Source organism: Pongo pygmaeus, chromosome 15 (genome assembly GCF_028885625.2).
Source record: "Pongo pygmaeus isolate AG05252 chromosome 15, NHGRI_mPonPyg2-v2.0_pri, whole genome shotgun sequence".
Classification (NCBI taxonomy): domain Eukaryota; kingdom Metazoa; phylum Chordata; class Mammalia; order Primates; family Hominidae; genus Pongo; species Pongo pygmaeus.
The window spans coordinates 87680234-87706438 of record NC_072388.2 but is presented as its reverse complement, the minus strand read 5'-3'; the positions used below and the strand labels follow the sequence as shown (position 1 = coordinate 87706438).

The 26205-nt window shown below is 37.5% G+C and overlaps 1 protein-coding gene across 10 annotated transcripts in view; it reads left to right on the top strand.

Moving 5' to 3' along the window:
* Positions 1–26205, top strand: part of EML5 (EMAP like 5) — a 209296-nt gene that overhangs the window by 117918 nt on the left and 65173 nt on the right. For 8 of the 10 annotated variants that reach the window (XR_010123781.1, XR_010123780.1, XM_063651966.1 and 5 more), the window contains exons 17-21: positions 135–235; positions 6061–6263; positions 7215–7326; positions 9411–9538; positions 14895–15036. Coding sequence is in view for 8 of the 10 variants with exons in the window: in XM_063651966.1 (XP_063508036.1) it covers positions 135–235; positions 6061–6263; positions 7215–7326; positions 9411–9538; positions 14895–15036 (686 nt within the window). In the remaining 2 variants the exon portion in view is untranslated. Of the gene's footprint in view, positions 1–134; positions 236–6060; positions 6264–7214; positions 7327–9410; positions 9539–14894; positions 15037–19792; positions 22896–26205 lie in introns of those variants that run through there. The other 2 variants (XM_063651971.1, XM_063651965.1) reach the window with 2 other exon arrangements.

Here is a 26205-nt window from a genome sequence, read left to right as displayed (position 1 = left end):
AGCCCAAACCTGAGAGATAAGTGGGAGTAAAATATTCAGTAAATAGAGTAATCAAGATAGGATATGGATTAGGCAAGAGATTAATACGGGAATGATGAATCTTCAGAGCTAAAACATTTTGATATTTATTTCAGAGGAAGTAAAGATAAGATTTTTGCTGTAAAGATGAACCCCTATGTGCCTGATAAACTAATTACAGCTGGAATTAAACACATGAAATTTTGGCGTAAAGCAGGTAAGAAAGTGCTTCTTTTTTACTCCATAGAATTTTAAGAAATTATTGCTTTTGAAAGTAATTTAGCTAAGTGCAGTGTGTACCCTAGACTGCATCCTGTAATAGAACAGGAACATTAGGAGAAAAGCTGATGAAATCTGAATGAAGTCTTGAGTTCATTTAATAATAATGTATCAAGTATGTTGGTTTCTTAGTTTCAACAAATGGTCTATGGTAATATAAGATGTTAACATTGGCTGGGCACAGTGACTCATGCCTATAATCCCAGCACTTTGGGAGGCCAAGGTGGGAGGATCACTTGAGCCTAGGTGTTCAAGAGCAGCCTGGGCAACATAGTGAGACCCTGTCTCTACAAAAAAAAAAAAAAAAAAAATTAGCTGGGCGTGGTGGTGTGTACCTGTGGTCCCAGCTTCTTGGGAGGATAAGGTGGGAGGATCACTTGAGCCCAGGAGGTTAAGGCTGCAGTGAGCTGTGATCTCCCACTGCACTCCAGCCTGGGCAACAGAGCAAGACCTTGTCTCCAAAAAAAAAAAAAAAGATGTTAACATTAGTAGAAACTGAAGTGTATAAGAGAATACTCTGTAATACCTTTGCATCTTTTCTGGAAATCTAAAATTATCTAAAATAAGTTTATTTTTTAAAAGTAATTTACTGTTATATTGATGCATTTTAAACAAATACAAGATTTATTACCATTTATTGGCTGCATTTATGTAGTTGATATGGTTTGGCTGTGTCCCCACCCAAATCTCACCTTGACTTGTAATAATCGCTATGTGTCAAGGGCAGGGCCAGGTAGAGATAATTGAATCATGGGGGTGATTCCCCATACTGTTCTTGTGCAAGTGAATAAGTCTCATGAGATCTGATGGTTTTCTAAATGGGAGTTCCCCTGCATAAGCAATTTTGCCTGTCACCATGTAAGACGTGACTTTGCTCCTCATTCACCTTCAGCCATGATTGTGAGGCTTCCCCAGCCATGTGGAACTGTGAGTCAATTAAACCTTATTCCTTATAGATTACCCAGTCTTGGGTATGTCTCTGAACAGTGTGAGAACAGACTAATACAGTAGTATTCATACTTGCAAAAGAATTGAATATATGAGATTAATCAAATTATGTCCAGACTTTTACTTCTGTTAAAGACATGTTCTATAGTCTAAACTGAAAATGAAAATTTTAAAAAAATCACTTATATGCTATTAAATGATACAAAAGTGGAATGTTATATTACTTTAGTCATTTGTAACTAAAAGATAAAAAATGTCTGTTTTCTAAATAGTATACTTATAAATTCCAGCAATGTGACATCAAAATCTCAATAAATTGAAACTGTTCAGAGAAAATATGTAAATATAGGAAGAAGTAAAACATTATTAGAAAAGAATAAACTTAGTGAAGACATTTCCCAAGTTCAAGGAACTTTCAAGTTGTAAATTACATGGGACATGAATTAATTTTCAGTCTTGGATTTAACACTTTATCAAAAACTCATCAGATAACAGCATATGCGTTTACAAAGTAAAAAGAAGTACTTTTACGTTTGTAATTTTGTTTCCACATGCTTAAACAAACTTTTCATTTGGGTACCTTAGTCACTTGTAATTGCAAATTCACAGCAAATAATACAGTTGTACCTCACAGCATCAGAAAGTATCAGGGATTGGTTCCAGGATTCCCCAAGGATACCCAAATCCATGCTGCACAAGTCCCTTGTATAAAATGGTATAGTATTTGCATATAATTTATGCACATCCTCCTGTATATTTTCAGTCATTTCTAGACTACCAATAATACCTAATATAATGTAAATGCTATGTAAATAGTTTGTTATACTGTTGTTTAGGGAATAATGACAAGGAAAAAAAGTCTTTATATTCAGTACAGAGCAACCATTCTTTTTTTCTTTTTGAAACAGAGTCTCACTCTGTCGCCCAGGCTGGAGTGCAGTGGTGCGATTTCGGCTCACTACAACCTCCGCCTCCCGGGTTCAAGTGATTCTCCTGCCTCAGCCTCCTGAGTAACTGGGATTACAGGTGCCCACCACCACACCCAGCTGATTTTTGTATTTTTTAGTAGAGATGGGGTTTCACCATGTTGGCCAGGCTGGTCTCGAACTCCTGACCCCAGGTGATCAACCCATCTTGGCCTCCCAAAGTGCTGGGATTACAGGCATGAGCCACTGTGCCCAGCCCATCCTTTTTAAAAGGAATATTTTCAATCCACGTTTTATTAAATCCACAGATGCAAAACCTGAGAACATGGAAGGCCGATTGTACTTAGTATTTCTGTCTTGGAAAAGAACTATGAATTTGTTTGAAATAAAATTTCAAGAAAGTAAATATTCTTGCAATGAAAATACTTCCAAATGAATAACTTTCTTTCTTAAGTTTGATTAGACATATAGTAGATCTGAAAGTGAAGCATAAAAGGATGAATGTTAAGGCTTTGATGAGCATTTCAACCTTCCTTACTTTTGGGGTTCTGATCCACAGAGTTCATTAACCAATTGGGAAGTAAGTATCCACTTACTTAACCTAACTATTGTTTAACCCTCTAAATGCTTAGTTTTAGGCAAACTAGGTTGAAGGAGACGACTTAGGCTTGAGGTTAACATGGGGCTTCTTGCCTCCCATTCCAGATCTAGGCTTTGAGAATTTCAAGTTATGATTTCTTAGTCTCTCCCCTAAGGAATTTGAACTCTATTCATGGTAGGGACAGAGGGATGGGGAGCCACTGAAAGTTTTCGATGCAGTAATAATGTGAGCTGATTATATGACCTCATGTAACAGGAACGTGTTATGCTGTGTGTATCATCAAGAAAACCCAGCTGTCAATGATCTAAACCAAAGGTGGCAAACTTTTTCCATAAATGGCCAGATAGTAAATATTTTAGGCTTTCTAGGCCAAAGGACAAAATCAAGGGTATTATGTAGGTAATTATAGAACAAGAGAGAAAACTGTCCTGCCCGGCTTACCCTGTTGCCATTAGACATTCTGTCTGCCAGGGAATGGGCCTGGCAGGTTTTGGTGGGGAGTGAAACTGTAGTGAGCTTCACTACCTCAGTGACACATAGATCCTAGTGTGTCCTTCTGTTCCTGGAGAGCCCAACCTTCTGAATTTGGGCAGCTGACCAGAAGTGGGGCAACTACTAGACTGAGATTCCACTGCCAGATACCCAGCAGTTGCCATTAGCAGAGTCTCTAGCTTGTAGGTGGGGACCAGCCCAGACTCTGGGCAGATGCTAGTTACAGCCACAAACCAAGGAGGCAGACCCTGGTTGCAGAGAAGTAAACAGACTTGGTCTCTGCAGCTCAGAGTGCTAACCTGCTCTAGTGGACATTGTACAAAAACAGGTAGTGGCAGGATTTGGCATGCAGCCCGTTGTTTCCCCACCCTGCTCTAGAAGATAGTTTGCCCTCTAGTAAAGGCCAGTTCTTCCATTTGTGCACTAGATTCTTTCTCTCATCTACTCAAGGATGTCACTCTAACTCTTCTACCCTTTCTCTACTGTGTCATCAGTTTTCCTCTCTACTGACTTTCCCTTCAGCATACAAGTGTGATGTGATTTCTCCATCTTAAATAAGTGACACAAAACCCTTTTCCACTTTATCCTCCAGTTGCTGATCAATTTGTCATCTTACTTCTATGCTAAACCACCTCTAAACAGTTGTTCCTACTTTCAATTTGCAATTTATGTTCTCTTTTTTTCTCTTCAGAAAAGTCTAATCTAGTTTTTTTCCCCTCACCACTCCACTCAGCTGCTCTTACAAGGTCACTAATGACTCTGCCTTCTATGTTGAGAAAAGACAGTCTTCTGAATACATTTGGAATCTAACCACTTTTCGTCATCTTCTATGATATCACTTTGGTCTGCCACCTTTACCATTTGCCCAGATGATTGAAATAGCCTTCTAACTCCTTTCATCCTTGACCTCCCTTGTATCTATTCTCAATCCAGAAGTCAGAATGAACCTCTTAATAAATCAGTTGCCAGATCTTGTCATTTCACTACTCAAATGTTTTGCATCTCATGTAAAGCAAAAGTAGGCCATCCTTACAATGGCCTGCAGTACTGCCTTTGACCTCTCCAACCCCATTTCCCATTACTGTCTCCCCTTCTTTGCTACTCCATACTAGTCTCCCTGGATGTTACTTAGTGATTTCAGTCATGTTGTTGTATCAGGGCCTTTGCACTTGGCTACTCCCTCTGCCTGGAACACTCTTCTAGCATGGCTTGCTCTTGCTACCTCCTTCAAGTCTTCATTTAGATACACCTTCTTGATGAGGCTTACCTTAACCATCCTACTTAAAATGGACTCCTCCCACTTCCTGTCTCCTTTTTATGCTTCTATTTTCTCCAAAGCACCCATCATCATCTAACACAGTGTATATTTTACTTGTTACATTTATTGACTGTCTCTCACCATGAAGCTCTAGGGAATTTTGTTGTCTTGCCCTTTCTGTTCATAAGTCTATCCCTGGTACATTGAATAGTGCCTGGCATGTATATTTGTTTTTTCTTTCTTTCTTTCTCTCTCTCTCTCTCTCTCTCTTTGTTTGGAGATAGGGTTTTGCTCTGTCACGCAGGCTGGAGCGTAGTGGCGCAATCATGGCTCACTGCAACCTCTGCCTCTCAGGCTCAAGCTATCCTCCTGCCTCAGCCTCTCAAGTGGCTGGGACCACAGGCGTACACCACCATACCCAGCTAATATATTTCTTAAATGAATGAAGGAAGGAAGGAAGGAATTTGTGGGTCCAATTGGGAAAAATGGGGAAGAGATATCAATAGGTAATGATAGCCAGTAAAAATATGAAAATATGATCAAGCATAATATTCACAGAAATGCAAATTTAAACCACAATAAAATTCCGTTGGTGTTTCGTATTCCCCAGTGTGACAACACAAACTGTTCCCAAAGGTGAGAAACAAGGAATTATTTTCACTGTTAGTAGGAGCGTACATTGGTATACAAACTTCGGAAAACTGTTTGGCAAGAGCTGATCCCTCTCTGATCTATATGCTATGCCTTTTGCACATTACCCTATTACTACTCCCAGGCATTCCTAGGGAAACTGTTGCACTTGTATAGAAGAGGCCTTTACAAGAATGTTTAAAGCAGCATTGCTTTTAATAGCAAAAACTTGGAAGTAACTTAAATCTCCATTAATAGGAAAATGGATAAGCCATGGTATATTTATATAATGGAATGCTATATGGTTATGAAAGTGAGTTTTCTAACATGTAAAAAAATCTATAACAAATCATTGGTGAATAAAGCAAATTGTAAAGAATACATACAGGATGATATTTTCAGAAAAATTTAAAACATGAAAAAAATATGAGATTGCTTAAAAATTCACAAATATTTACATGTAAAGGAATGCATGAGAATAATCAGTATCACGTTCACAATAGTAAAGGGTGAAGAAGGGAGATAAGATTGGCATGACATTTCAGTTACTTTGGGATCTTTTTGTAGGTCAGTGGATATATAGGCATTCATTGTATTGGGGTTTTTAAATGCCTTTTTGTATTCTTAAATATGTCATAATAAAAACTTTAAAAAACATCGAAAGTGCTAAGGGCTGATTAAAACAGACTTGGTCCAGGTCTTTGTTTATCTAAAAAGTTATGGTCTAAATGCAGCTATGCAAGGTGTTACCCACATCACTGATTGAGACACCTGTAGTTTTCAGTTCTCCTTACTGTTGCATGCCTTTCTATTCAAACAACAACAACAACAGTAGAAAAGAAACTTTGCTTCTTTATAATTGAGTACATTTTGAAAGTGGTACTTTCATAATATTTTTTGTGAACTAGGGGGAGGATTGATTGGAAGAAAAGGCTACATAGGCACACTGGGGAAAAATGACACAATGATGTGTGCAGTGTATGGATGGACTGAAGAGATGGCTTTTTCTGGAACATCCACAGGAGATGTGTGTATCTGGAGAGACATCTTTCTTGTAAAAACAGTGAAAGCGCATGATGGGCCAGTGTTCAGTATGCATGCATTGGAAAAAGTAAGTAACCTAAAGAGATTTTAAATTAAACATAATTTGTCCTGGAGTGTAGAGCATTTTAAGAAGTAAAGGAACACTGCCTTTCTACTTGCCTGGACTATCCAGCAGTAGTCTGTGGGCTAGGGTCATCTTGACCTTTCTTTGTTTCTCTTTTCAAACTCCCGAACATAGAATGAAATAGGTCTGCAGTGTTTTGTTTTGAGACAGTGTCTCACTCTGTCACCCAAGCTGGAGCGCAGTGGTGTGGTCATAGCTCACTGCAGCCTCCAGCTCCTGGGCTCAAGAAATCCTCCTGCCTCAGCCTCATGAGTAGCTGTGACTACAGGCAAGTGCCACCCACACCCATCTAATTTTTAAAAATTTTTTGGTAGAGATTATGTTGCCCAGGGTAGTCTCCAACTCCTGGGCTTAAGTTATTCTCCCACCTCAGCCGTCAAAGTATTGTATTACAGGCATGAGCCACAGTGCCAGCCAGGTCTGCTGTTGTTGTTGTTGTTTTTTTTTTTGTTCTGTTTTTTTTTTTAATTTAACTTCATGTTCTTAAGCTCATACTATGTGTCAAAAATCGACTGTTTATATATAATCACCATATCCTATCAGGTAGTTACCATTTTTGTTTTCTCTTTTTAAGGATGAGGTTATTATGTAGACTCCAGGAGGATATATGTAACTTTCTGAGAGTGGTGATCTAACTTATAGTTACAGATTTTAGAAACTATGTTTCTAAAGCCCTATCTAAAAGTAAAATGTTTAGAGTCACTGTAAATATTGTTGCAGATTCCATGTAGACGGTTTAAAAACACAATGGATTCTTATGCTAATTCCTATTCTTTCCAAGCTGTAACTTTTGACTATTTTCTTTTTTCTAGAAGTTTTCAATATAAGGAAAAAAGGTTACTATTTAAAAAAATATTTAGATCTTTATTAACTTGAACCTTTTTTTTTTCATAGGGGTTTGTAACTGGAGGAAAAGATGGTATAGTAGCTCTTTGGGATGACTCTTTTGAAAGATGTCTCAAGACCTATGCTATAAAAAGAGCTGCATTGGCCCCAGGATCTAAAGGTGATTTGAGACTTAGTGGGGCTTTTTATAGGAAAAAAGATTAATTGCTCATTAATATGCTTGATCACTGAGGTGGAACACATGGCATATATTTTTCCGTCTTGTTGGGCATCAGCATTAAGTGGAAGAAATCACTTAACTGGATACCAGAATCATTGCCATCTTTTCAAAAATCTATTTTCTATGATACACATGGTAAAATATTAGTGAAATACAAGATTATGAATCCTAATTTCAAGATTAATTTTCCAAAGAAAATTTCCATGTGAACATCACATTTATCACCAGTCAGGAACTTGTGTGCAACTTTCACATTTTGTTTCACCTTGGCATTTTGTTGACCCTGCCTCTGTAGCCTCTCAGGCATTTTTTCCCTTTGCTATTTGTTTGTTGATTGGTTGATTTATTTAAGAGACAGGGTCCTGCTATGCTGCCCAGGCTGGAGTGCAGTGGTGCAATCATAGCTCACTGAAACCTTGAACCCCTAGACTCAAGCAGTCCTCCTGCCTCAGCCTCCTGAGTAGTTGGGACTAAAGGCGCCTGCCACCATACTCAGCAAATTTTCAAATTTTTGTACAGCCAGAGTTTCTCTATGTTGTCCAGGCTGGTCTCAAACTCAAATGATCCTCTAAACTTGGCCTCCCGAAGCACTGAAATTACAGGCATGAGCCACTGTGCTTGGCCTCCCTTTTTTTTTTGAAGAGGAGGAAGGGTGCAAGGACAGCATCAGGCCCAACTCCCTGTCCGCCGACCATCCTCCGGGCTGTGGGCCCAGAGGGTGCATTTTCTTTATTATTATTATTATTATACTTTGAGTTCTAGGGTACATGTGCACAATGTGCAGGTTTGTTACATATGTATACATGTGCCATGTTGGTGTGCTGCACCCGTTAACTCGTCTTTGAGTGCATTTCTTCCTTTAAGGCATGGCACCACACTCTCTCTGACCTCTGGGCCTTTCTACCTGTTTTTACTTTTTCCTAAAACATGTCCTTCCTCTTCCCTTCTGCCCCCTCCAGTTACTTGACAACATACTTATTTTTCAAATATCAAACCTGATTTTTTCTAGGATGATTTCCCCCACCCTCATCTCCTCTCAAAAAAGTTAGATTCCACTGCTATGTGCTCCTATTTCAATATGCCCCTAACACAGGGTCTGTTTTCCTCACTGTATGCTCTGTAAGGGTATGAGTTGAGTCTATCATCTTTACTAATATGTTGCTGAAGCCTCCCTAGGACAAGTAGACATAAATAAATATAGTTGGCCCTCTGTATCTGTGGGTTCCATATCCTCAGATTCAACCAACTGCAAATAGAAAATATGCGAGAGAAAAATAAAAAGTAACAATAGAACAATAAAAATAATATAAATTACAAATACAGTATAACAGCTATTTACATAGCATTTACACTGTACTAGATATAAGCAATCTAAAAGTGATTTAAAGCATATGGGGGCCAGGCGTGGTGGCCCACATCTGTAATCCCAATACTTTGGGAGGCCCAGGTGGGTGGAACTCCTGAGCCCAGGAGTTTGAGACCAGTCTGGGCAAAATGGCAAAACCCCATCCTATTTTTTTTAAAAAAAAAAAAAAGGAAAAAAATATGGAATGATGTGTGTGGGTTATATGCAAATACTACACCATTTTATATGAGGAACTTGAGCATCCATAGACTTTGGTATCTGTGGTTGTCCTCGAATCAATCCCCCAAGGATACTGAGGGCTGACTATGTATCTTGAATTGAATTAAAATTACAAATAAGAATATTGTAAATACTCTAAGAGGGGCAGGAGATGGATAAGGAAGGGCTAATATAAGAAGAGGTAAACCAATAGTTGTTGGAATGGTAGGAGGGAATCTGAGAATAGAATCATAGACTTATAATACATAGGTGGTACTTATTTAGAGATTACTAAATTGAATGATTGAGGTTAACATAGTACATTTATTAGAATACTTAAAATACAGGAGAAAACCTTGTAATGTGATTTTCACTGTCAAAATAGCTTAATTGGCAATATATACACCGTTGTATTATGGTAACTGTATGTCTAAAAGAACATCTTCATTTAACATTTCAGGTCTTCTCTTGGAAGATAATCCATCTATACGTGCCATATCATTAGGACATGGTCATATTTTAGTTGGCACAAAGAATGGTGAAATACTAGAAGTGGATAAAAGTGGCCCAATAACACTTCTGGTTCAGGTAATTTTAAATGCTACTTTGCTTTTTTTTCTTTACATACAATTGATTATTTCAATATATAAGAGCCAAAAGTTGACAGTGATGAAAAATAATGTTAAATTAGGGAAATATTTGTTGATGTATACAGAAAAAATTTTAATTTGGTTATAATGAAATGATTGGGTATCAGTAAATATACATATTCTTCTATCGAATAATTGCCAATATTTTGAGTAATTTCTTATCACAAAATAAGGGACCAATGAAAAGAAAAACCAGTTGTAATTAATTTAACCCAGTCTGTTTTAAATTTTATTTATGTAAGGTATATTTGTTGCACCTAAGGCAATTATTTTTCTCTGAAACTCTTCATTAGGCCATTCTTAAGTTTCTAAGAAAAAATAAAAATGAATGTATGAATGTATGCTAAAATTTTATTACTGAAAATTAAATATCAGTGAAAAGATGTAAATAATAAAACAAAAATCCAGAAATATAAAAATTATGTGATAGAGATATAAAATTAAATAGCAGGATTAGGTGCTGGTTATATGATCCTTAACATTTCCATCAGGAATGGTGGATTTGATTTTTAGATTTATATTTCTTCTGTGTATTATATTTTTCTGGAAAATAGGGAAATAACACCATAAAACAGTAAATGAAACAGGATATATCCTGACGAAAAAATGTCCTTATGCAACTCTATATAGTAACACCTAACTTTGGCTTGCCTTTTTACCCTGAAAAAGAATTTTCTTAGCACAGACTTATTTCTCCTGCAACCCCCACTTCACTGTTATGACACCAATGAGCACACATAGGGGAGAACATGCTTTAATGTTAATATAACATTTTGATGGGTCACAGAAAATTTGTAAACGGATGACAAAATGTTACATACTAAATTAACGGTGTCTTACTGTTTAATTTCACTTACATAATATGTCTTCGAAGTAAAAAGATGATGGGGTCATGGTGTTTAACATGTTTGTGATGTCTTGGAAAATATTAACACAAGTATGCTTTTACAGATGAATCCAAATATGAAATTATTAAAAACACAGTTTCGTAACTGAAAAAAGATTTAGAAGTCACAAATAATGTCTGTTAAGAGAAAAACTTTAGACAAAATAAATTTAACAGAGTTTACCTGCACATTAAGAGAGGGCCGGCATGGTGGCTCATGCCTGTAATCCCAGCACTTTGGGAGGCTGAGGCAGGCAGATCACTTGAGCCTAGGAGTTCGGGAAGCTGTGGTGGGCAGATTGCTTGAGCCCAGTATGAGCAACATAGCGAGACCCTGTCTCAGGAAAAAAAAAACAAAAAACAAAAAAAAACATGAATTAGGCAGCACTCAGCACTGGAAAAGGCTCAGAGAGATCTGCTGTAGCAGTGTGGGCAGTGAGATTTTATAGGCTGAGTGCAGAAGTAAGACAAAGAAAATGTACTTGATTGGTTAGAGTGGAAAGACCTTACTTAGAGATTAGTTGCAGATTAGTTGCAGATTCTGATTGGCATAGTCTCTAGTTTCATTTCACTGTTTACATTGGGCTTTGGTTTGCTTACATAGGAACTTAAAGTGCCAAAGCTTTGGCCTCCCAGTTAAAAATGTTTAAAATGTCCCATTGTTTTTAGTATTTATTGTAGAGTTCAAGATTTCAAATGTCTTATTATCTTCTTGAGATCGGAAGCAAGACAAGGATACCAGATCACACCATTATTGTCCAACGTTTTGTGTGAGGTCTTAGCCAATCCAGTAAAACAAAACAATAATTAAGATGTATGTGTTGGAAAGGAATGGACAACAGTGTTGGTATTTCTGGATATTATAGCCCTATACCTTGAATATCAAGGGAATAAACTGAAAAATTATTAGAACTAATTAAAGAGTTCTGTAAAGTGATTAGATGCAAAATCCACTTATAAAAATCAATAGTGTTTCTATATACTAGCAATAACTAGTTAGAAAATATGATATTAAAAATGCTACTTGCTGGATGGGTGCAGTGGCTCACACCTCTAATCCCAGCACTTTGGGAGGCTGGGGGAGGTGAATCACGAGGTCAGGAGTTCGAGACCAGCCTGGCCAATGTGGTGAAACTCCGTCTCTACTAAAAATACAAAAATTAGTCGGGCATGGTGGCAGGCACCTGTAATCCCAGCTACTCAGGAGGCTGAGGCAGGAGAATTGGTTGAACCTGGGAGGCAGAGGTTGCAGAGCCAAGATTGCACCACTGTACTCCAGCCTGGGCAACAGAGCAAGATTCCCTCTCAATAAATAAATAAATAAACAAATAAATAAATAAATAAATAAATAAAAATAAAATGCTACTTGTACCAAGTGCAGTTGCTCATGCCTATAATCCCAGCTACTCAAGAGGCCAAGGTGGGACAATCACTTGAAGCTGAGGTTTCAAGACCAGGCTGGGCAACATAGTGAGCCCCCCACCACCACACCTCTAAATAAAATTAGCTGGGTTTTCTTGCACACATGTGTAGTCCCAGCTACTCAGGAGGCTAATGTAGGAGGATCACTTGAGCCCAGGAGTTCAAGGGTACAGTAAACTATGATTGCACCACTGCATGGCAACCTGGGTGACAGAGGGAGATCTCATTTCTTAAAAAAAAAAAAAAAAAAATACACAAAAAATATAATAACTGGGAATAAATATAGCTAAAAATATGCACGACTTGTGTTAAGAAAACTGTAAGATTTTACTAAAGAATAAAATAAGTTATATAAATTTAATCACAATCAAAATTTTAATTAGATTTTTCACAAATTCTGGAAAGATATTAAAAACCATATAGAAGAAAAAATATTCAAGAATAGTTAAGAAAGCTTTGAGAAACTCTCTATGCTAGAAATAAAAATATTATAAAATGATAGTAATTACAAGTATAGGAATGTGTATACCCTACAGAAATGTTTACATATATTAACAACAACAACAACAACAACAAAAACTGTACAATGTTTGTAGCAACACTATTCCATGATCAGTTTGGGGAGTAATGCCATCCTAACATTAAGTCTTTCAGTCCATGAACATGGGATAGGTCCCTATTTAATTAGATCTTCTTTTAACTTTTTCTGCGTGTTTTGTAGTTTTCAGTGTACAGATCTTGCACTCATTTTGTTAAATTTATTTTTAACTTTCATTATTTTTGATGCTGTTATAAATACAACTGTTTTCTTAATTTTGATTGCATATTGTTCATTTCTAGTGTATCAAAATGCAGTAGATTTTGTACATTAACCTTATAACCTGTAAACTTGCTGTCCTCATTTGTTAGTTCTGATAGTTTTATAATGGATTATTTAGGATTTTCTGTGTACAACATTATGTCATCTGTAAATACACATAGTTTTACTTCTTCTTGTCCAATCTGGATGCCTGCTATTTCTTTTTCTTGTCCAATTGTCTTGACTAGAACCTCTAGTACACTGTTAAATGTAAGTGGTGAGAACAGAACATCCTTGTCTTGTTCCTGATCTTAGAGTGAAAGCATCTAGTCTTCCACCATTGAGTATAAAAAACTGGGTTTTTCATAGATGCTCCTTACTAAGTTTAAGTTGAGGAGTTACTACCCTTTTATTCCAAATTTGTGGAGCATTTTCATCATAGATGGGGAGGGATTTGTCAAATGCTTTTTCTATATCTATTAAGCTGATCATGTGTTTTTCATTTTTAATTCTGTTGATATGTAGTGTATTACATTAATTGATTTTTGATGTTATGTCAATCTTGCATTCTTGGGGTAAATCCCACTTGGTTGTGATATCTAATGTTTATATGTATTGGATTTGGTTTGCCAGTATTTTGTTGAGGATTTTAGCATCAGTATTTATAAGAGATATTGGTTTTTTGTGATATCTTTGTCTGGCTTTGATATCAGGGTAATAATGGCTGTATAACGTAATTCAGGAAGGGTTCCCTCATCTTTGTCTCTTTCCCTGACCACACCCAACTGTTAAACTCCTTTAATTGCTAGCTTATTGCTCTATTGTTTTCAACATTTTCCTTGGGTATAAATTGTGCCACAGGCTAAACCAATCAAATTCAGGCTCCTTTAAAGGGATATTTCCCAAGGTTAATGTTTGAGGTTTGTTTCTGACTCCAGGCAGGCTCCTCCCAGCTATCTCTGAGAGTTTACTGGTTCTCTTGGACAAACTAGCTGGCCTGTGGTTTAGCCTATATTTCCAGTGAGCCTACCAGTCTCCTCCCAATTACTTTTTATTAGATTTTTTACAGATTCTGGAAAGATATTAAAAACCATATAGAAGAAAAAATATTGAAGAATAGTTAAGAAATTTTCAAAACAATTTTCACTGTTTTTGAGACATACTTATGCATGAGCTTTTTCACACTCTGCTGTAAATGAAGTCAGTTCCTTTGAGAAGAGATTAGGAGCTATCTGGTTTTCTGGATTGCCTCTCCCTCCAGGCAGAATCTCTGAACCAGGGCTCTGGAGTTGAGAGTGAGGTCAATGGAATCCTTATCTTTGAGTATCTCAGGCCTTAGGCCCTGAGTACTTGGTAAGGGGAGAGGGGACAGTAGTCTCAGCTGTTCCTGGGTTACCACCAGGACCCCATTATTCTCAGAGGCACCACATCCGAAGTAGAGCCTCCATCTGGAGGAGGGGCTGGGCAGAAGTTATCTCCCACCTGTCAGCTGAGCTCAACAAGAATTTAGACTCAGCAACAGGAGGCTGAGGGCAGGGTGAGAAATGCTGACATCCTGCCCTACCTGGGAAGATGGCACTCTGACCGCGAGCTGTGCGGAGAGAGAGCCTAATGTTCTTGGTTGCATCAGTCTCGGAGTTTCCAACCAGATGAGGAGGGAGGAAGGGAATGGATCTCAGTTTAAATACCGTAGACTCTCACTGTTCTTAACACATTTTAAGAGATTTTCTTGAGTAAATGTTCCTTCCTTTGTTGCATCTCCTTGGAACTATTTTCAGAGACTTTGAATGGTTGTGTGTTTTTTTTTTTTAATTGATTTTTACTGGTTTCACTGGTGAGCAGGTCTGTGGAGCTCCTCACTCTCTCATGCAGGAAAGTACCTCCTGTGTGGCAATTATTAACATTCCAGAGCAGCCAATTCCTATTCTCTCCACCCAGAGAGTGTTTTAGGATTATAAGCTAACTTTAATTGTAGCTTGACTATATTGTAACTGCGGAGCTAAAGTTGTTACAGAGGTATTTTATTGTGTTTCCCAAAGATAAACAGAAAAGTTTTAATAGACTTACTCACTATTCAGTATCCTATTATCATATATTATTGAATGTTATCTTTAGCTTTATTCTAAATAAAACTTTGTATAAGTACACACACACATACACTAAATTGATCCTATGTTTTCTTTATAGGGACACATGGAAGGAGAGGTGTGGGGTTTGGCTACACACCCTTATCTGCCCATCTGTGCTACTGTAAGCGAGGATAAAACCTTAAGAATATGGGATCTCTCTCCTAGTCATTGTATGTTGGCTGTCCGGAAGCTGAAAAAGGGTAAGAGGCTCTCAGACTTGAACGTAGATTAAGCTCTCACAGTTTTCTAACCTTTACAAATACAAGAAAGCAAAACTAGGCACATTTTAAAAAGACTTTAAATATGTTGAAATATTTATTCAGTGTCTACTTGCTCATGGTGCCACATAGAGAAACGTAATTGTACTCAGTCTTGGCTTTATGGGACTTCCTATCATCATGCCTAAAGTGAGCAAATTTCCAATAACTTGTTGAATAAAGAATATAGAAGGTAAACAGAAGCTAAGTTTTTCTCTCCTTTGTGACTGTGGATTATACATAATTTATAACTGGAAACTTTTCTAAGGCATGGTGGGGACTAAAAAAAATTCAAAAAAGAACTAAAAACTAAGAGGGTAGACAGTTGAGGAAGGATATTGTAAATAGAACCGAGCCCATTTGTAGGAGGCAGATGAAGCTGTCAGGGTAGAGAGATGGGCAAGGCTCAATTATAGGAGCAAGGCTGTTACTATTAACCTAGGGTAGTTGAAGATATTGGACAGCTTTGAGTTTCTCAGCAAAGTGGCAAGGAATGTTATAGGATGAGGATACTATAGGAAGAGTGCTAGTTGCAAAAGCTGGGAATAGTTAACTAAAAAATATGATAGCAAGGCTGGGCGCGGTGGCTTACGTGTGTAATCCCAGCACGTTGGGAGGCCGAGGCAGGAGGATCACTTGAGCTCAGGAGTTCAAGACCAGCCTGGGCAACATGGCGAAACTCTGTCTCTACACAAAATACAAACATTAGCCAGGCATGATGGCACATGTCTGTAGTCCCAGGTCCTTGGGAGGTGGAGGTGGGAGGGTCTCTTGAACCTGGGAGGCAGAGGTTGCAGTGAGCAGAGATCATGCCACTGCACTCCAGCCTGGGGGACAGAATGAGACCTTGTCTTAAAAAATATATATATTTAAATATAAATGTATATAAATATAAATATATAAATATAAATATATATAAATGTATAAATATATATTTATATATAAATATAAATATAAATATATATATATATATAAAAAATAGCATCAACAGATGAAGGAAAGGATTATCTAACCACAGTAAAGGCCAGTTTGACGTTAGGTAGCATGAATTGTAATTCTTCTATTGACTTAAAAGTCATGGTCTGTTCTCTTCTTTTAGAGTTACAGTTTTTAATGTATAAACTTAACTAAAAATCTAAAGTTTATCACAGTCTCTAGAACACTTGAACTCTGGTCACTGTCCTCCCCTTTTTTAGTTATTGATGTCCAGCATTGAATTTTTTTTTACCCTCACAACCCTCTTCAATTGTCATTATTATTGTTTTATTCAGACATTGTTTATTCAGGGTTTTTTGTGCTTATACATTTCTTTGTTCACCTTTTCTTCTTGGATATCATACTTTTTACTTTTATTTTCTTTTTCCTACCTTAGAGTTTCTTTAATAAAAGATTTGTTGGAAATTTACTTAGCTTCTTTTGTCTGAATCAGTGGTTTATCAAGGGCAGAATGGTGGGAGTGGTCTATCCCAGCAGCAAGAGTATTTTATCACTGACTTCACCGTTCCTAAAAAGCAGATTAATTTTTATTCAGTTATATTATTATTATTTAAAAGTTATAGGCAGCATATTGCCACTTAGAGTAAACTGTTACAACCACCCTGACCTTATTATACCACTAGTCTGAACATACTTTGATTGTTTACTCTCATTCTTAAATGCTAATACAACTGCTTCTGGAGTTCTTGGTTGAAAGATATGATTCTTCTTGTTTCCACTTCTCTTTTACTTTATTCTGCAGTTCTGTAGTTTAATAACATCATGTATTTCTCTGAATTTGTGTGTGCTGCTTAGGATTTGTTGTGCTTCCCGAATCTGTGGATGTATGTCTTGTATCAGTACTGAAAAATTGTCTGCTAGTGTTAGTGGCTCCTTCTAGGACAAGATCTTTACATTAGGTTGTTCAGAAATTTCATGATTCTGTATTTTTGTTTTTAAATAGTCTTCTGTGAGGGCCAGACACGATGGCTCATGCCTGTAATCTCAGCACTTTGAGAGGCCGAGGTGGGCAGATTGCTTGAGCTCAGGAGTGGAAAAATCCTGTCTCTACAAAAAAATACAAAAATTAGCTGGGCATGGTGGCGTGCACCTGTAGTCCCAGCTACTTGGGGGCTGAAGCAGGAAGACTGCTTGAGCCCAGGAGGCCAAGGCTGCAATGAGCCATGAACACGCCACTGTACTCCAGCCTAGGTGACAAAGCGAGACCCTGTGTCAAAAACATATATATATACTCGTATATTCACCTTTATTTTAATTTTTATCATCACTGATTCAAGAGGAAAACAGGTGGATTTTAACTTAAAAGGGCTATGTGTGGTTTTATACTGGTTAATTATGATAAGATTACCAAAGTCATGCTGGATGAAATATTATAAAACATAGTTATCTCTTTGAATCATTCAATAAGCAAATACTGTTTTCTTCAAATGAATGTACATTTATCATCCTGAGACTTAACATTTTATAAAAAATAATTCATTATAGTTAAAGTAGCTTGTCATAGGAAAATTTCTAGCAAACAACTCAATTTTATGGCAACCAGTTAAAGAAGTATAAAAATGGCAACACGTTCTTTTTTTTTTTTTTTTTTTTTTTTTTGAGACAGTGTTTTACTCTGTCACCCAGGCTGGAGTGCAGTGGTACAATCTCTGCAACTTCTACGTGCCAAGCCCGAGTGATCCTCCCACCTTAGCCTCCTGAGTTAGCTGGGACTAGAGGCATGCACCACCACACCTAGCTAATTTTTGTATTTTGTGTAGACATGAGATTTTACCATGTTGCCCAAGCTGGTCTCTAACTCCTGGCTCAAGTGATCCACCTGCCTTGGCCTCCCAAGGTGCTGGGATGACAGGCGTGAACCACTATGCCCGACCTATATATTCTTAATGTTCATGAAGTAAATGCTTTCTAAATTTTTGCCAGCCTTTTGCACTTTATAGAATGACATTAGAAAGTTTCTTTTTTTTTTTTTTGAGATGCAGTTTCGCTCTTGTTGCCCAGGCTGGAGTGCAATGGCGCAGTCTTGGCTCACTGCCACCTCCACCTCCTAGGTTCAAGCTATTCTCCTGCCTCAGCCTCCCAAGTAGCTGGGATTACAGGCGGCTGCCACCACGCCTGGCTAATTTTTTGTATTTTTAGTAAAGACGGGGTTTCGCCATGTTAGCCAGGCTGGTCTTGAACTCCTGACTTCAGGTGATCCACCTGCCTCAGCCTTCCAAAGTGTTGGGATTACAGGTGTGAGCCACTGCTCCTGGCCAAACATATTGGAAAGTTTCTGTTAAAAACTTACATCCTCCAGATTTAAGTTTTAATTATAATCAATTCTGAGTTTGTTTTTGTTTTTTTGTTTTGAGATGGAGTCTCGCTCTGTCGCCCAGGCTGGAGTGCAGTGGCGTGATCTTGGCTCACTGCAACCTCCACCTCCTGGGTTCAAGTGATTCTTCTGCCTCAGCCTCCCAAGTAGCTGGGATTACAGGCACCCACCACCACGCCCGGCTAATTTTTGTATCTTTAGTAGAGACGGGATTTCACCGTCTTGGCCAGGCTGGTCTCAATCTCCTGACGTCATGATCTGCCCGCCTCGGCCTCCCAAAGTGCTGGGATTATAGGCGTGAGCCACGGCCCCCGGCCAATTCCAAGTTTAAAATGAACTTTCTGTTTTTTAATTCTGCACTATTAGTCCTTGTCTTGCTCATTTCATGTTTTCTGTCTGTCTCTGTGTAGCATCTGTGTAATTTTTTCAGATCTTTATTCTAGTTTTTAATTCTCTTTATAGCAGTTCATTCCCATCTGTTTTTTAACCTACCCATTAGTTAATTTTGATAATTGTCATTTTTATAACTTTTATTTGTTTTCAAGTTTGCCTGAGATATTTTAACATCATACTTCTTGTTTATATTTTAGATTTACTCTTTTCTATCTTTAATCTTAACTACCCATTTCAGATAAAGAATATAAAATCTAATTATCTCCAAGGATCTCATTATGCTGTGTTTTTCTTACCATTCTTTTGGATGTTTTCTTGTTTTTTTGTTTTGGTTTTTGTTTTTTTTTCTGCTGACTCCCTCCTAGTGGTCCATCTTCTTGTGCATTTTAAATTTGTATTGTAAGTTCATGTTTGATTGGACTTTACCTGTGGGAATCCCATGATGTCTGGATCGAGGGTGTGGGAATCCCATGATGTCGGGATTGAGGACATTTTTTTGAAAAACAATATAACCCGTGTTTACTCTGGATGCTAATGATTCAGAGATCAGATTTTTTTAAAATTTGGAAATAATGGTGTTAGATTATCACTATGAGTATTTTGGAACCTAAAATTAACATAAAAATTTGAAAGCTAGAGATTTTGTGTTTCTCTCTTCAGGTGTCTGGGGTGCTACCATCGAGAACCACTGAAAATTTATTTAATTGGGATTACATAAATCATGTAATTAGTATAAATTTGAATTTGAGGTTTATGAAAGCCACCCTGTGTTTGTGAATTCTCAAGTATGATTTTTCCTCCTCTATGGAGAACCCAGGCCAGGATAGATAAGCTTGTTTCATAAAGTCTTTATTGCCAGACACATTTTAAAAAAAAGGTTTCTCTGTTTTTCTCCTGAGATATGGTTGTAATACTAGAAGAAAATGACAGTATGCTGTTTGGAGAGTTTTTACCAAAAAAATTGCATGTAATTAAATAACTATTTTATTTCTTAAGATATTACGTATTCAGGAAACCCATCTCACATGTGGAGACACACATAGGCTCAAAATAAAGGGATGGAGGAAGATCTACCAAGCAAATGGAAAACAAAAAAAGGCAGGGGTTGCAATCCTAGTCTCTGATGAAACAGACTTTAAACCAACAAAGATCAAAAGAGACAAAGAAGGCCATTACATAATGGTAAAGGGATCAATTCAACAAGAAGAGCTAACTATCCTAAATATATATGCACCCAATACAGGTGCACCCAGATTCATAAAGCAAGTCCTGAGTGACCTACAAAGAGACTTAGACTCCCACACATTAATAATGGGAGACTTTAACACCCCACCGTCAACATTAGACAGATTAACGAGACAGAAAGTTAACAAGGATACCCAGAAATTGAACTCAGCTCTGCACGAAGCGGACCTAATAGACATCTACAGAACTCTCCACCCCAAATCAACAGAATATACATTTTTTTCAGCACCACACCACACCTATTCCAAAATTGACCACATAGTTGGAAGTAAAGCACTCCTCAGCAAATGTAAAAGAACAGAAATTATAACAAACTGTCTCTCAGATCACAGTGCAATCAAACTAGAATTCAGGATTAAGAAACTCACTCAAAACCGCTCAACTACATGGAAACTGAACAACCTGCTCTTAAATGACTACTGAGTATGTAACGAAATGAAGGCAGAAATAAAGATGTTCTTTGAAACCAACGAGAACCAAGACACAACGTACCAGAATCTCTGGGACACATTCAAAGCAGTGTGTAGAGGGAAATTTATAGCACTAAATGCCCACAAGAGAAAGCAGGAAAGATCCAAAATGGACACCCTAACATCACAATTAAAAGAACTAGAAAAGCAAGAGCAAACACATTCAAAAGCTAGCAGAAGGCAAGAAATAAATCAGAGCAGAACTGAAGGAAATGGAGACACAAAAAACCCTTCAAAAAATTAATGAATCCAGGAGTTGGTTTTTTGAAAAGATCAACAAAACTGATAGACCGCTAGCAAGACTAATAAAGAAGAAAAGAGAGAAGAATCAAATAGACGCAATAAAAAATGATAAAGGGGATATCACCACCAATCCCACAGAAATACAAACTACCATCAGAGAATACTACAAACACCTCTACTCAAATAAACTAGAAAATCTAGAAGAAATGGATAAATTCCTGGACACATACACCCTCCCAAGACTAAACCAGGAAGAAGTTGAATCTCTGAATAGACCAATAACAGGCTCTGAAATTGTGGCAATAATCAATAGCTTACCAACAAAAAAAAGTCCAGGACCAGATGGATTCACAGCCAAATTCTACCAGAGGTACAAGGAGGAGCTGGTACCATTCCTTCTGAAACTATTCCAATCAATAGAAAAAGAGGGAATCCTCCCTAACTCATTTTATGAGGCCAGCATCATCCTGATACCAAAGCCTGGCAGAGACACAACCAAAAAAGAGAATTTTAGCCCAATATCCTTGATGAACAATGATGCAAAAATCCTCAATAAAATACTGGCAAACTGAATCCAGCAGCATATCAAAAAGCTTACCCACCATGATCAAGTGGGCTTCATCCCTGGGATGCAAGGCTGATTCAAAATTTGCAAATCCATAAATGTAATCCAGCATATAAACAGAACCAAAGACAAAAACCACATGATTATCTCAATAGATGCAGAAAAGGCCTTTGACAAAATTCAACAACCCTTCATGCTAAAAACTCTCAATAAACTAGGTGCTGATGGAATGTATCTCAAAATAATAAGAGCTATCTATGACAAACCTACAGTCAATATCATACTAAATGGGCAAAAACTGGAAGCATTCCCTTTGAAAACCAGCACAAGACAGGGATGCCCTCTCTCACCACTCCTATTCAACATAGTGTTGGAAGTTCTGGCCAGGGCAATTAGGCAGGAGAAGGAAATCAAGGGTATTCAATTAGGAAAAGAGGAAGTCAAATTGTCCCTGTTTGCAGATGACATGACTGTGTATCTAGAAACCCCATTGTCTCAGCCCAAAATCTCCTTAAGCTGATAAGCAACTTCAGCAAAGTCTCAGGATACAAAATCAATGTACTAAAATCAGAAGCATTCTTATACACCAATAACAGACAAACAGCCAAATCATGAGTGAACTCCCATTCACAATTGCTTCAAAGAGAATAAAATACCTAGGAATCCAACTTACAAGGGATATGAAGGACCTCTTCAAGGAGAACTACAAACCACTGCTCAATGAAATAAAAGAGGATACAAACAAATGGAAGAACATTCCATGCTTATGGGTAGGAAGAATCAATATCATGAAAATGGCCATACTGCCCAAGGTAATTTATAGATTCAATGCCATCCCCATCAAGCTACCAATGACTTTCTTCACAGAATTGGAAAAAACTATTTTAAAGTTCATATGGAACCAAAAAAGAGCCCGCATCGCCAAGTCAATCCTAAGCCAAAAGAACAAAGCTGGAGGCATCACACTACCTGACTTCAAACTATACTACAAGGCTACAGTAACCAAAACAGCACGGTACTGGTACCAAAACAGAGATATAGATCAATGGAACAGAACAGAGCCCTCAGAAATAATGCTGCGTATCTACAACCATCTGATGTTTGACAAACCTGACAAAAACAAGAAATGGGGAAAGGATTCCCTATTTAATAAATGGTGCTGGGAAAACTGGCTAGCCATATGTAGAAAACTGAAACTGGATCCCTTTCTTACACCTTATACAAAAATTAATTCAAAATGGATTAACGACTTAAATGTTAGACCTAAAACCATAAAAATCCTACAAGAAAACCTAGGCAATACCATTCAGGATATAGGCATGGGCAAGGACTTCATGTCTAAAACACCAAAAGCAATGGCAACAAAATCCAAAATTGACAAATGGGATCTAATTAAACTAAAGAGCTTCTACACAGCAAAAGAAACTACCATCAGAGTGAACAGGCAACCTACAAAATGGGAGAAAATTTTCGCAACCTACTCATCTGACAAAGGGCTAATATCCAGAATCTACAATGAACTCCAACAGATTTACAAGAAAAAAACAAACAACCCCATCAAAAAGTGGGCAAAGAATATGAACAGACACTTCTCAAAAGAAAACATTTATGCAGCCAAAAGACACATGAAAAAATGCTCATCATCACTGGCCATCAGGGAAATGCAAATCAAAAACACAATGAGATACCATCTCACATCAGTTAGAATGGTGATCATTAAAAAGTCAGGAAACAACAGGTGCTGGAGAGGATGTGAAGAAATAGGAACACTTTTACACTGTTGGTGGGACTGCAAACTAGTTCAACCATTGTGGAAGTCAATGTGGCGATTCCTCAGGGATCTAGAACTAGAAATATCATTTGACCCAGCCATCCCATTACTGGGTATATACCCAAAGGATTATAAATCATGCTGCTATAAAGACACATGCACACGTATGTTTATTGCGGCACTATTCACAATAGCAAAGACTTGGAACCAACCTAAATGTCCAACAGCGACAGACTGGATTAAGAAAATGTGGCACATATACACCATGGAATACTATACAGCCATAAAAAGGGTGAGTTCATGTCCTTTGTAGGGACATGGATTAAACTGGAAACCATCATTCTCAGTAAACTATCGCAAGGACAAAAAACCAAACGCTGCATGTTCTCACTCATAGGTGGGAATTGAACAATGAGAACACATGGACACAGGAAGGGCAACATCACACTCTGGGGACTGTTGGGGGGTGGGGCGTGGGGCGTGGGGGGAGGTGGGAGGGATAGCATTAGGAGATATACGTAATGTTAAATGACGAGTTAATGGGTGCAGCACACCAACATGGCACATGTATACATATGTAACAAACCTGCACATTGTGCACATGTACCCTGAAACTTAAAGTGTGATAATAATAAAATTAAAAAAAAAGATATTCATGAGTCAAAAAAATTTAAAGTAAAAATTAGTGAAACTAAATATATAATTTAATGTTTAGTATATTGAAATACAAAAAGACAAAATCATAATATGAGTATAGCTGTGCAGTATTTTAATTATTGGTAAATTATTAAAAGTAAATACTTCATAAAATGAAGAAAGTTTCAGCATAAAACACTGAAATAAAATAATTGATGTTTCTTTTAAAGCAACCTTAAGGAGCAAAGTTTATTAATGATATTATTATTGAGTTGAAAAGTAATTAATTTTGAGCAAATTTTTCCAATAGCCCAAAAGGCCCTTACTATACACTACACTATACTATACACTATTCTATACACTAGTCTGAGTAATGGTGAAAAGATAAGTATAATCCAGTTCTAAATTCCCTGTGACTCTTGTATCATCAGATAATACTATCTCTTGTTTGATGGCTTCAAGGACATTTTTTTGAAAGTTTTTTTTTTTTGTAGGGACTATAGCACCTTTATTTTTTTATTTTTTATTTTTATTTTTTGAGACAAAGTCTTGCTCTGTCACCCAGGCTGGAGTGCAGTGGCATGATCTCGGCTCAATGCATCCTCTGCCTTCTGGGTTCAAGCGATTCTCCTGCCTCAGCCTCCCGAGTAACAGGGACTACAGGCATGCGCCACCATGGCTGGCTTATTTTTGTATTTTTAATAGAGATGGAGTTTCACCATGTTGGCCAGGCTAGTCTTGAACTCCTGACCTCAAGTGATCTGCCCACCTCGGCCTCCCAAAGTGCTAAGATTACAAGCATGAGCCACCATGCCTGGCTATAGCCCCTTTATTGATAGCAAGCTATAATATTTATTTTAAAGAAAACATTTCCAGGTTACATTGTCTTTAAATTTATTATTTGTAGAAGGAAATTATAATTAATTACTATTGTATGTGTTGTGAGTTGAGTTGTGTCCCCCTCAAAAGATATGTTGAATTTCTAAGCCCCCAGTACTTGTGAATGTGTCCTCATTTAGAAATAGAGTATTAGCAGGTATAATCAGTTTAAGACAAAGGCATACTAGATTTGGTTGGGCTCTAAATCCAGTGACTGATGTCCTTATAAGAAGGCCATGTGAAGATATAGGAACACAGACACACTGGGAGAATGCAGCGTGATGATGGAAGCAGAGGATTGGAGTGATGTACCTATAAACCAAGGAGCACCAAGGATTGCTACAACCACCAGAAGCTAGAGAGAAACAAGGAAGGATTATTCCCAAGAACTTTCACAATGGAGCATAGCTCTGCCAACATCTTGATTTCAGATTTCTAGTCTCCAGAACTGTGAGAGAATGGATTTCTGTTGTTTTAGGACACACAGTTTGTGGTCATTTGTTACAGCCTCTAGGAAACCAATACTGTGTTCATATTCCAGTGTTCAAAAAGTCTTCAAGCTAGAGTAAGAATTATTCTCACAGTATTAGTTTTGCTTAGTTGACCTTTATTATCTCTGTGAAACTTGAGGGAAGAAAATTTTTTAAAAAACGATATAACCCGTGTTTACAAATCTGGATGCTAATGATTCAGTGATCAGATTTTTTTAAAATTTGGAAATAATGGTATTAGATTATCACTATGAGTATTTTGGAACCTAAAATTAACGTAAAAATTTGAAAGCTAGTACTATAATGAGTACAATTAATGTACGTCCCTTCGTGAATTCCAGTTTTGTCTAGGAGGTTCAGGTGCAAGACTAGTTTCGTATGCCGTTAGGGCAGATGTGGCTTTAAAATTTTTTTTTATTTTATGTTATTTTAAGTTCCAGGATACATGTGCAGGATGTGCAGGTTTGTCACATAGGGAAACGTGTGCCATGATGGCTTGTTGCACCTGTCAACCCATCACCTAGCTATTAAGCTGCATGTGAATTAGCTATTTATCCCAATGCTCTCCCTCCTCCCTGCCCCCCAACAGGCCCCAGTGTATGTTCCTCTCCCTGTATCCTTAGTTCTCATTGTTCAGCTCCCACTTATAAGGGAGAACATGCAGTATTTGGTTTTCTGTTCCTGTGTTAGTTTGCTGAGGATAATAGCTTCCAGCTCCATCATGTCCCCACAAAGGACATGATCTTGTTACTTTTTATGGCTGCAATAGTATTCCATGGTGTATATATACCACATTTTCTTTATCCAGTCTAACATCGACGGGCATTTGAGTTGATTCCATGTCTTTGTTATTGTGAATAGTGCTGCAGTGGACATATGTGTGCATGTATCTTCGTAATAGAATGATTTCTATTCCTTTGTGTATATACTCAGTAATTACATTGCTGGGTCAAATGGTGTTTCTGGTTCTAGGTCTTTGAGGAATCGCCACACCGTCTTCCACAATGGTTGAGCTAATTTACATTCACACCAACAGAGTAAAAGTGTTCCTATTTCTCCACAGCCTTAGCACCATCTGTTGTTTCTTGACTGTTTAATAATCGCCATTC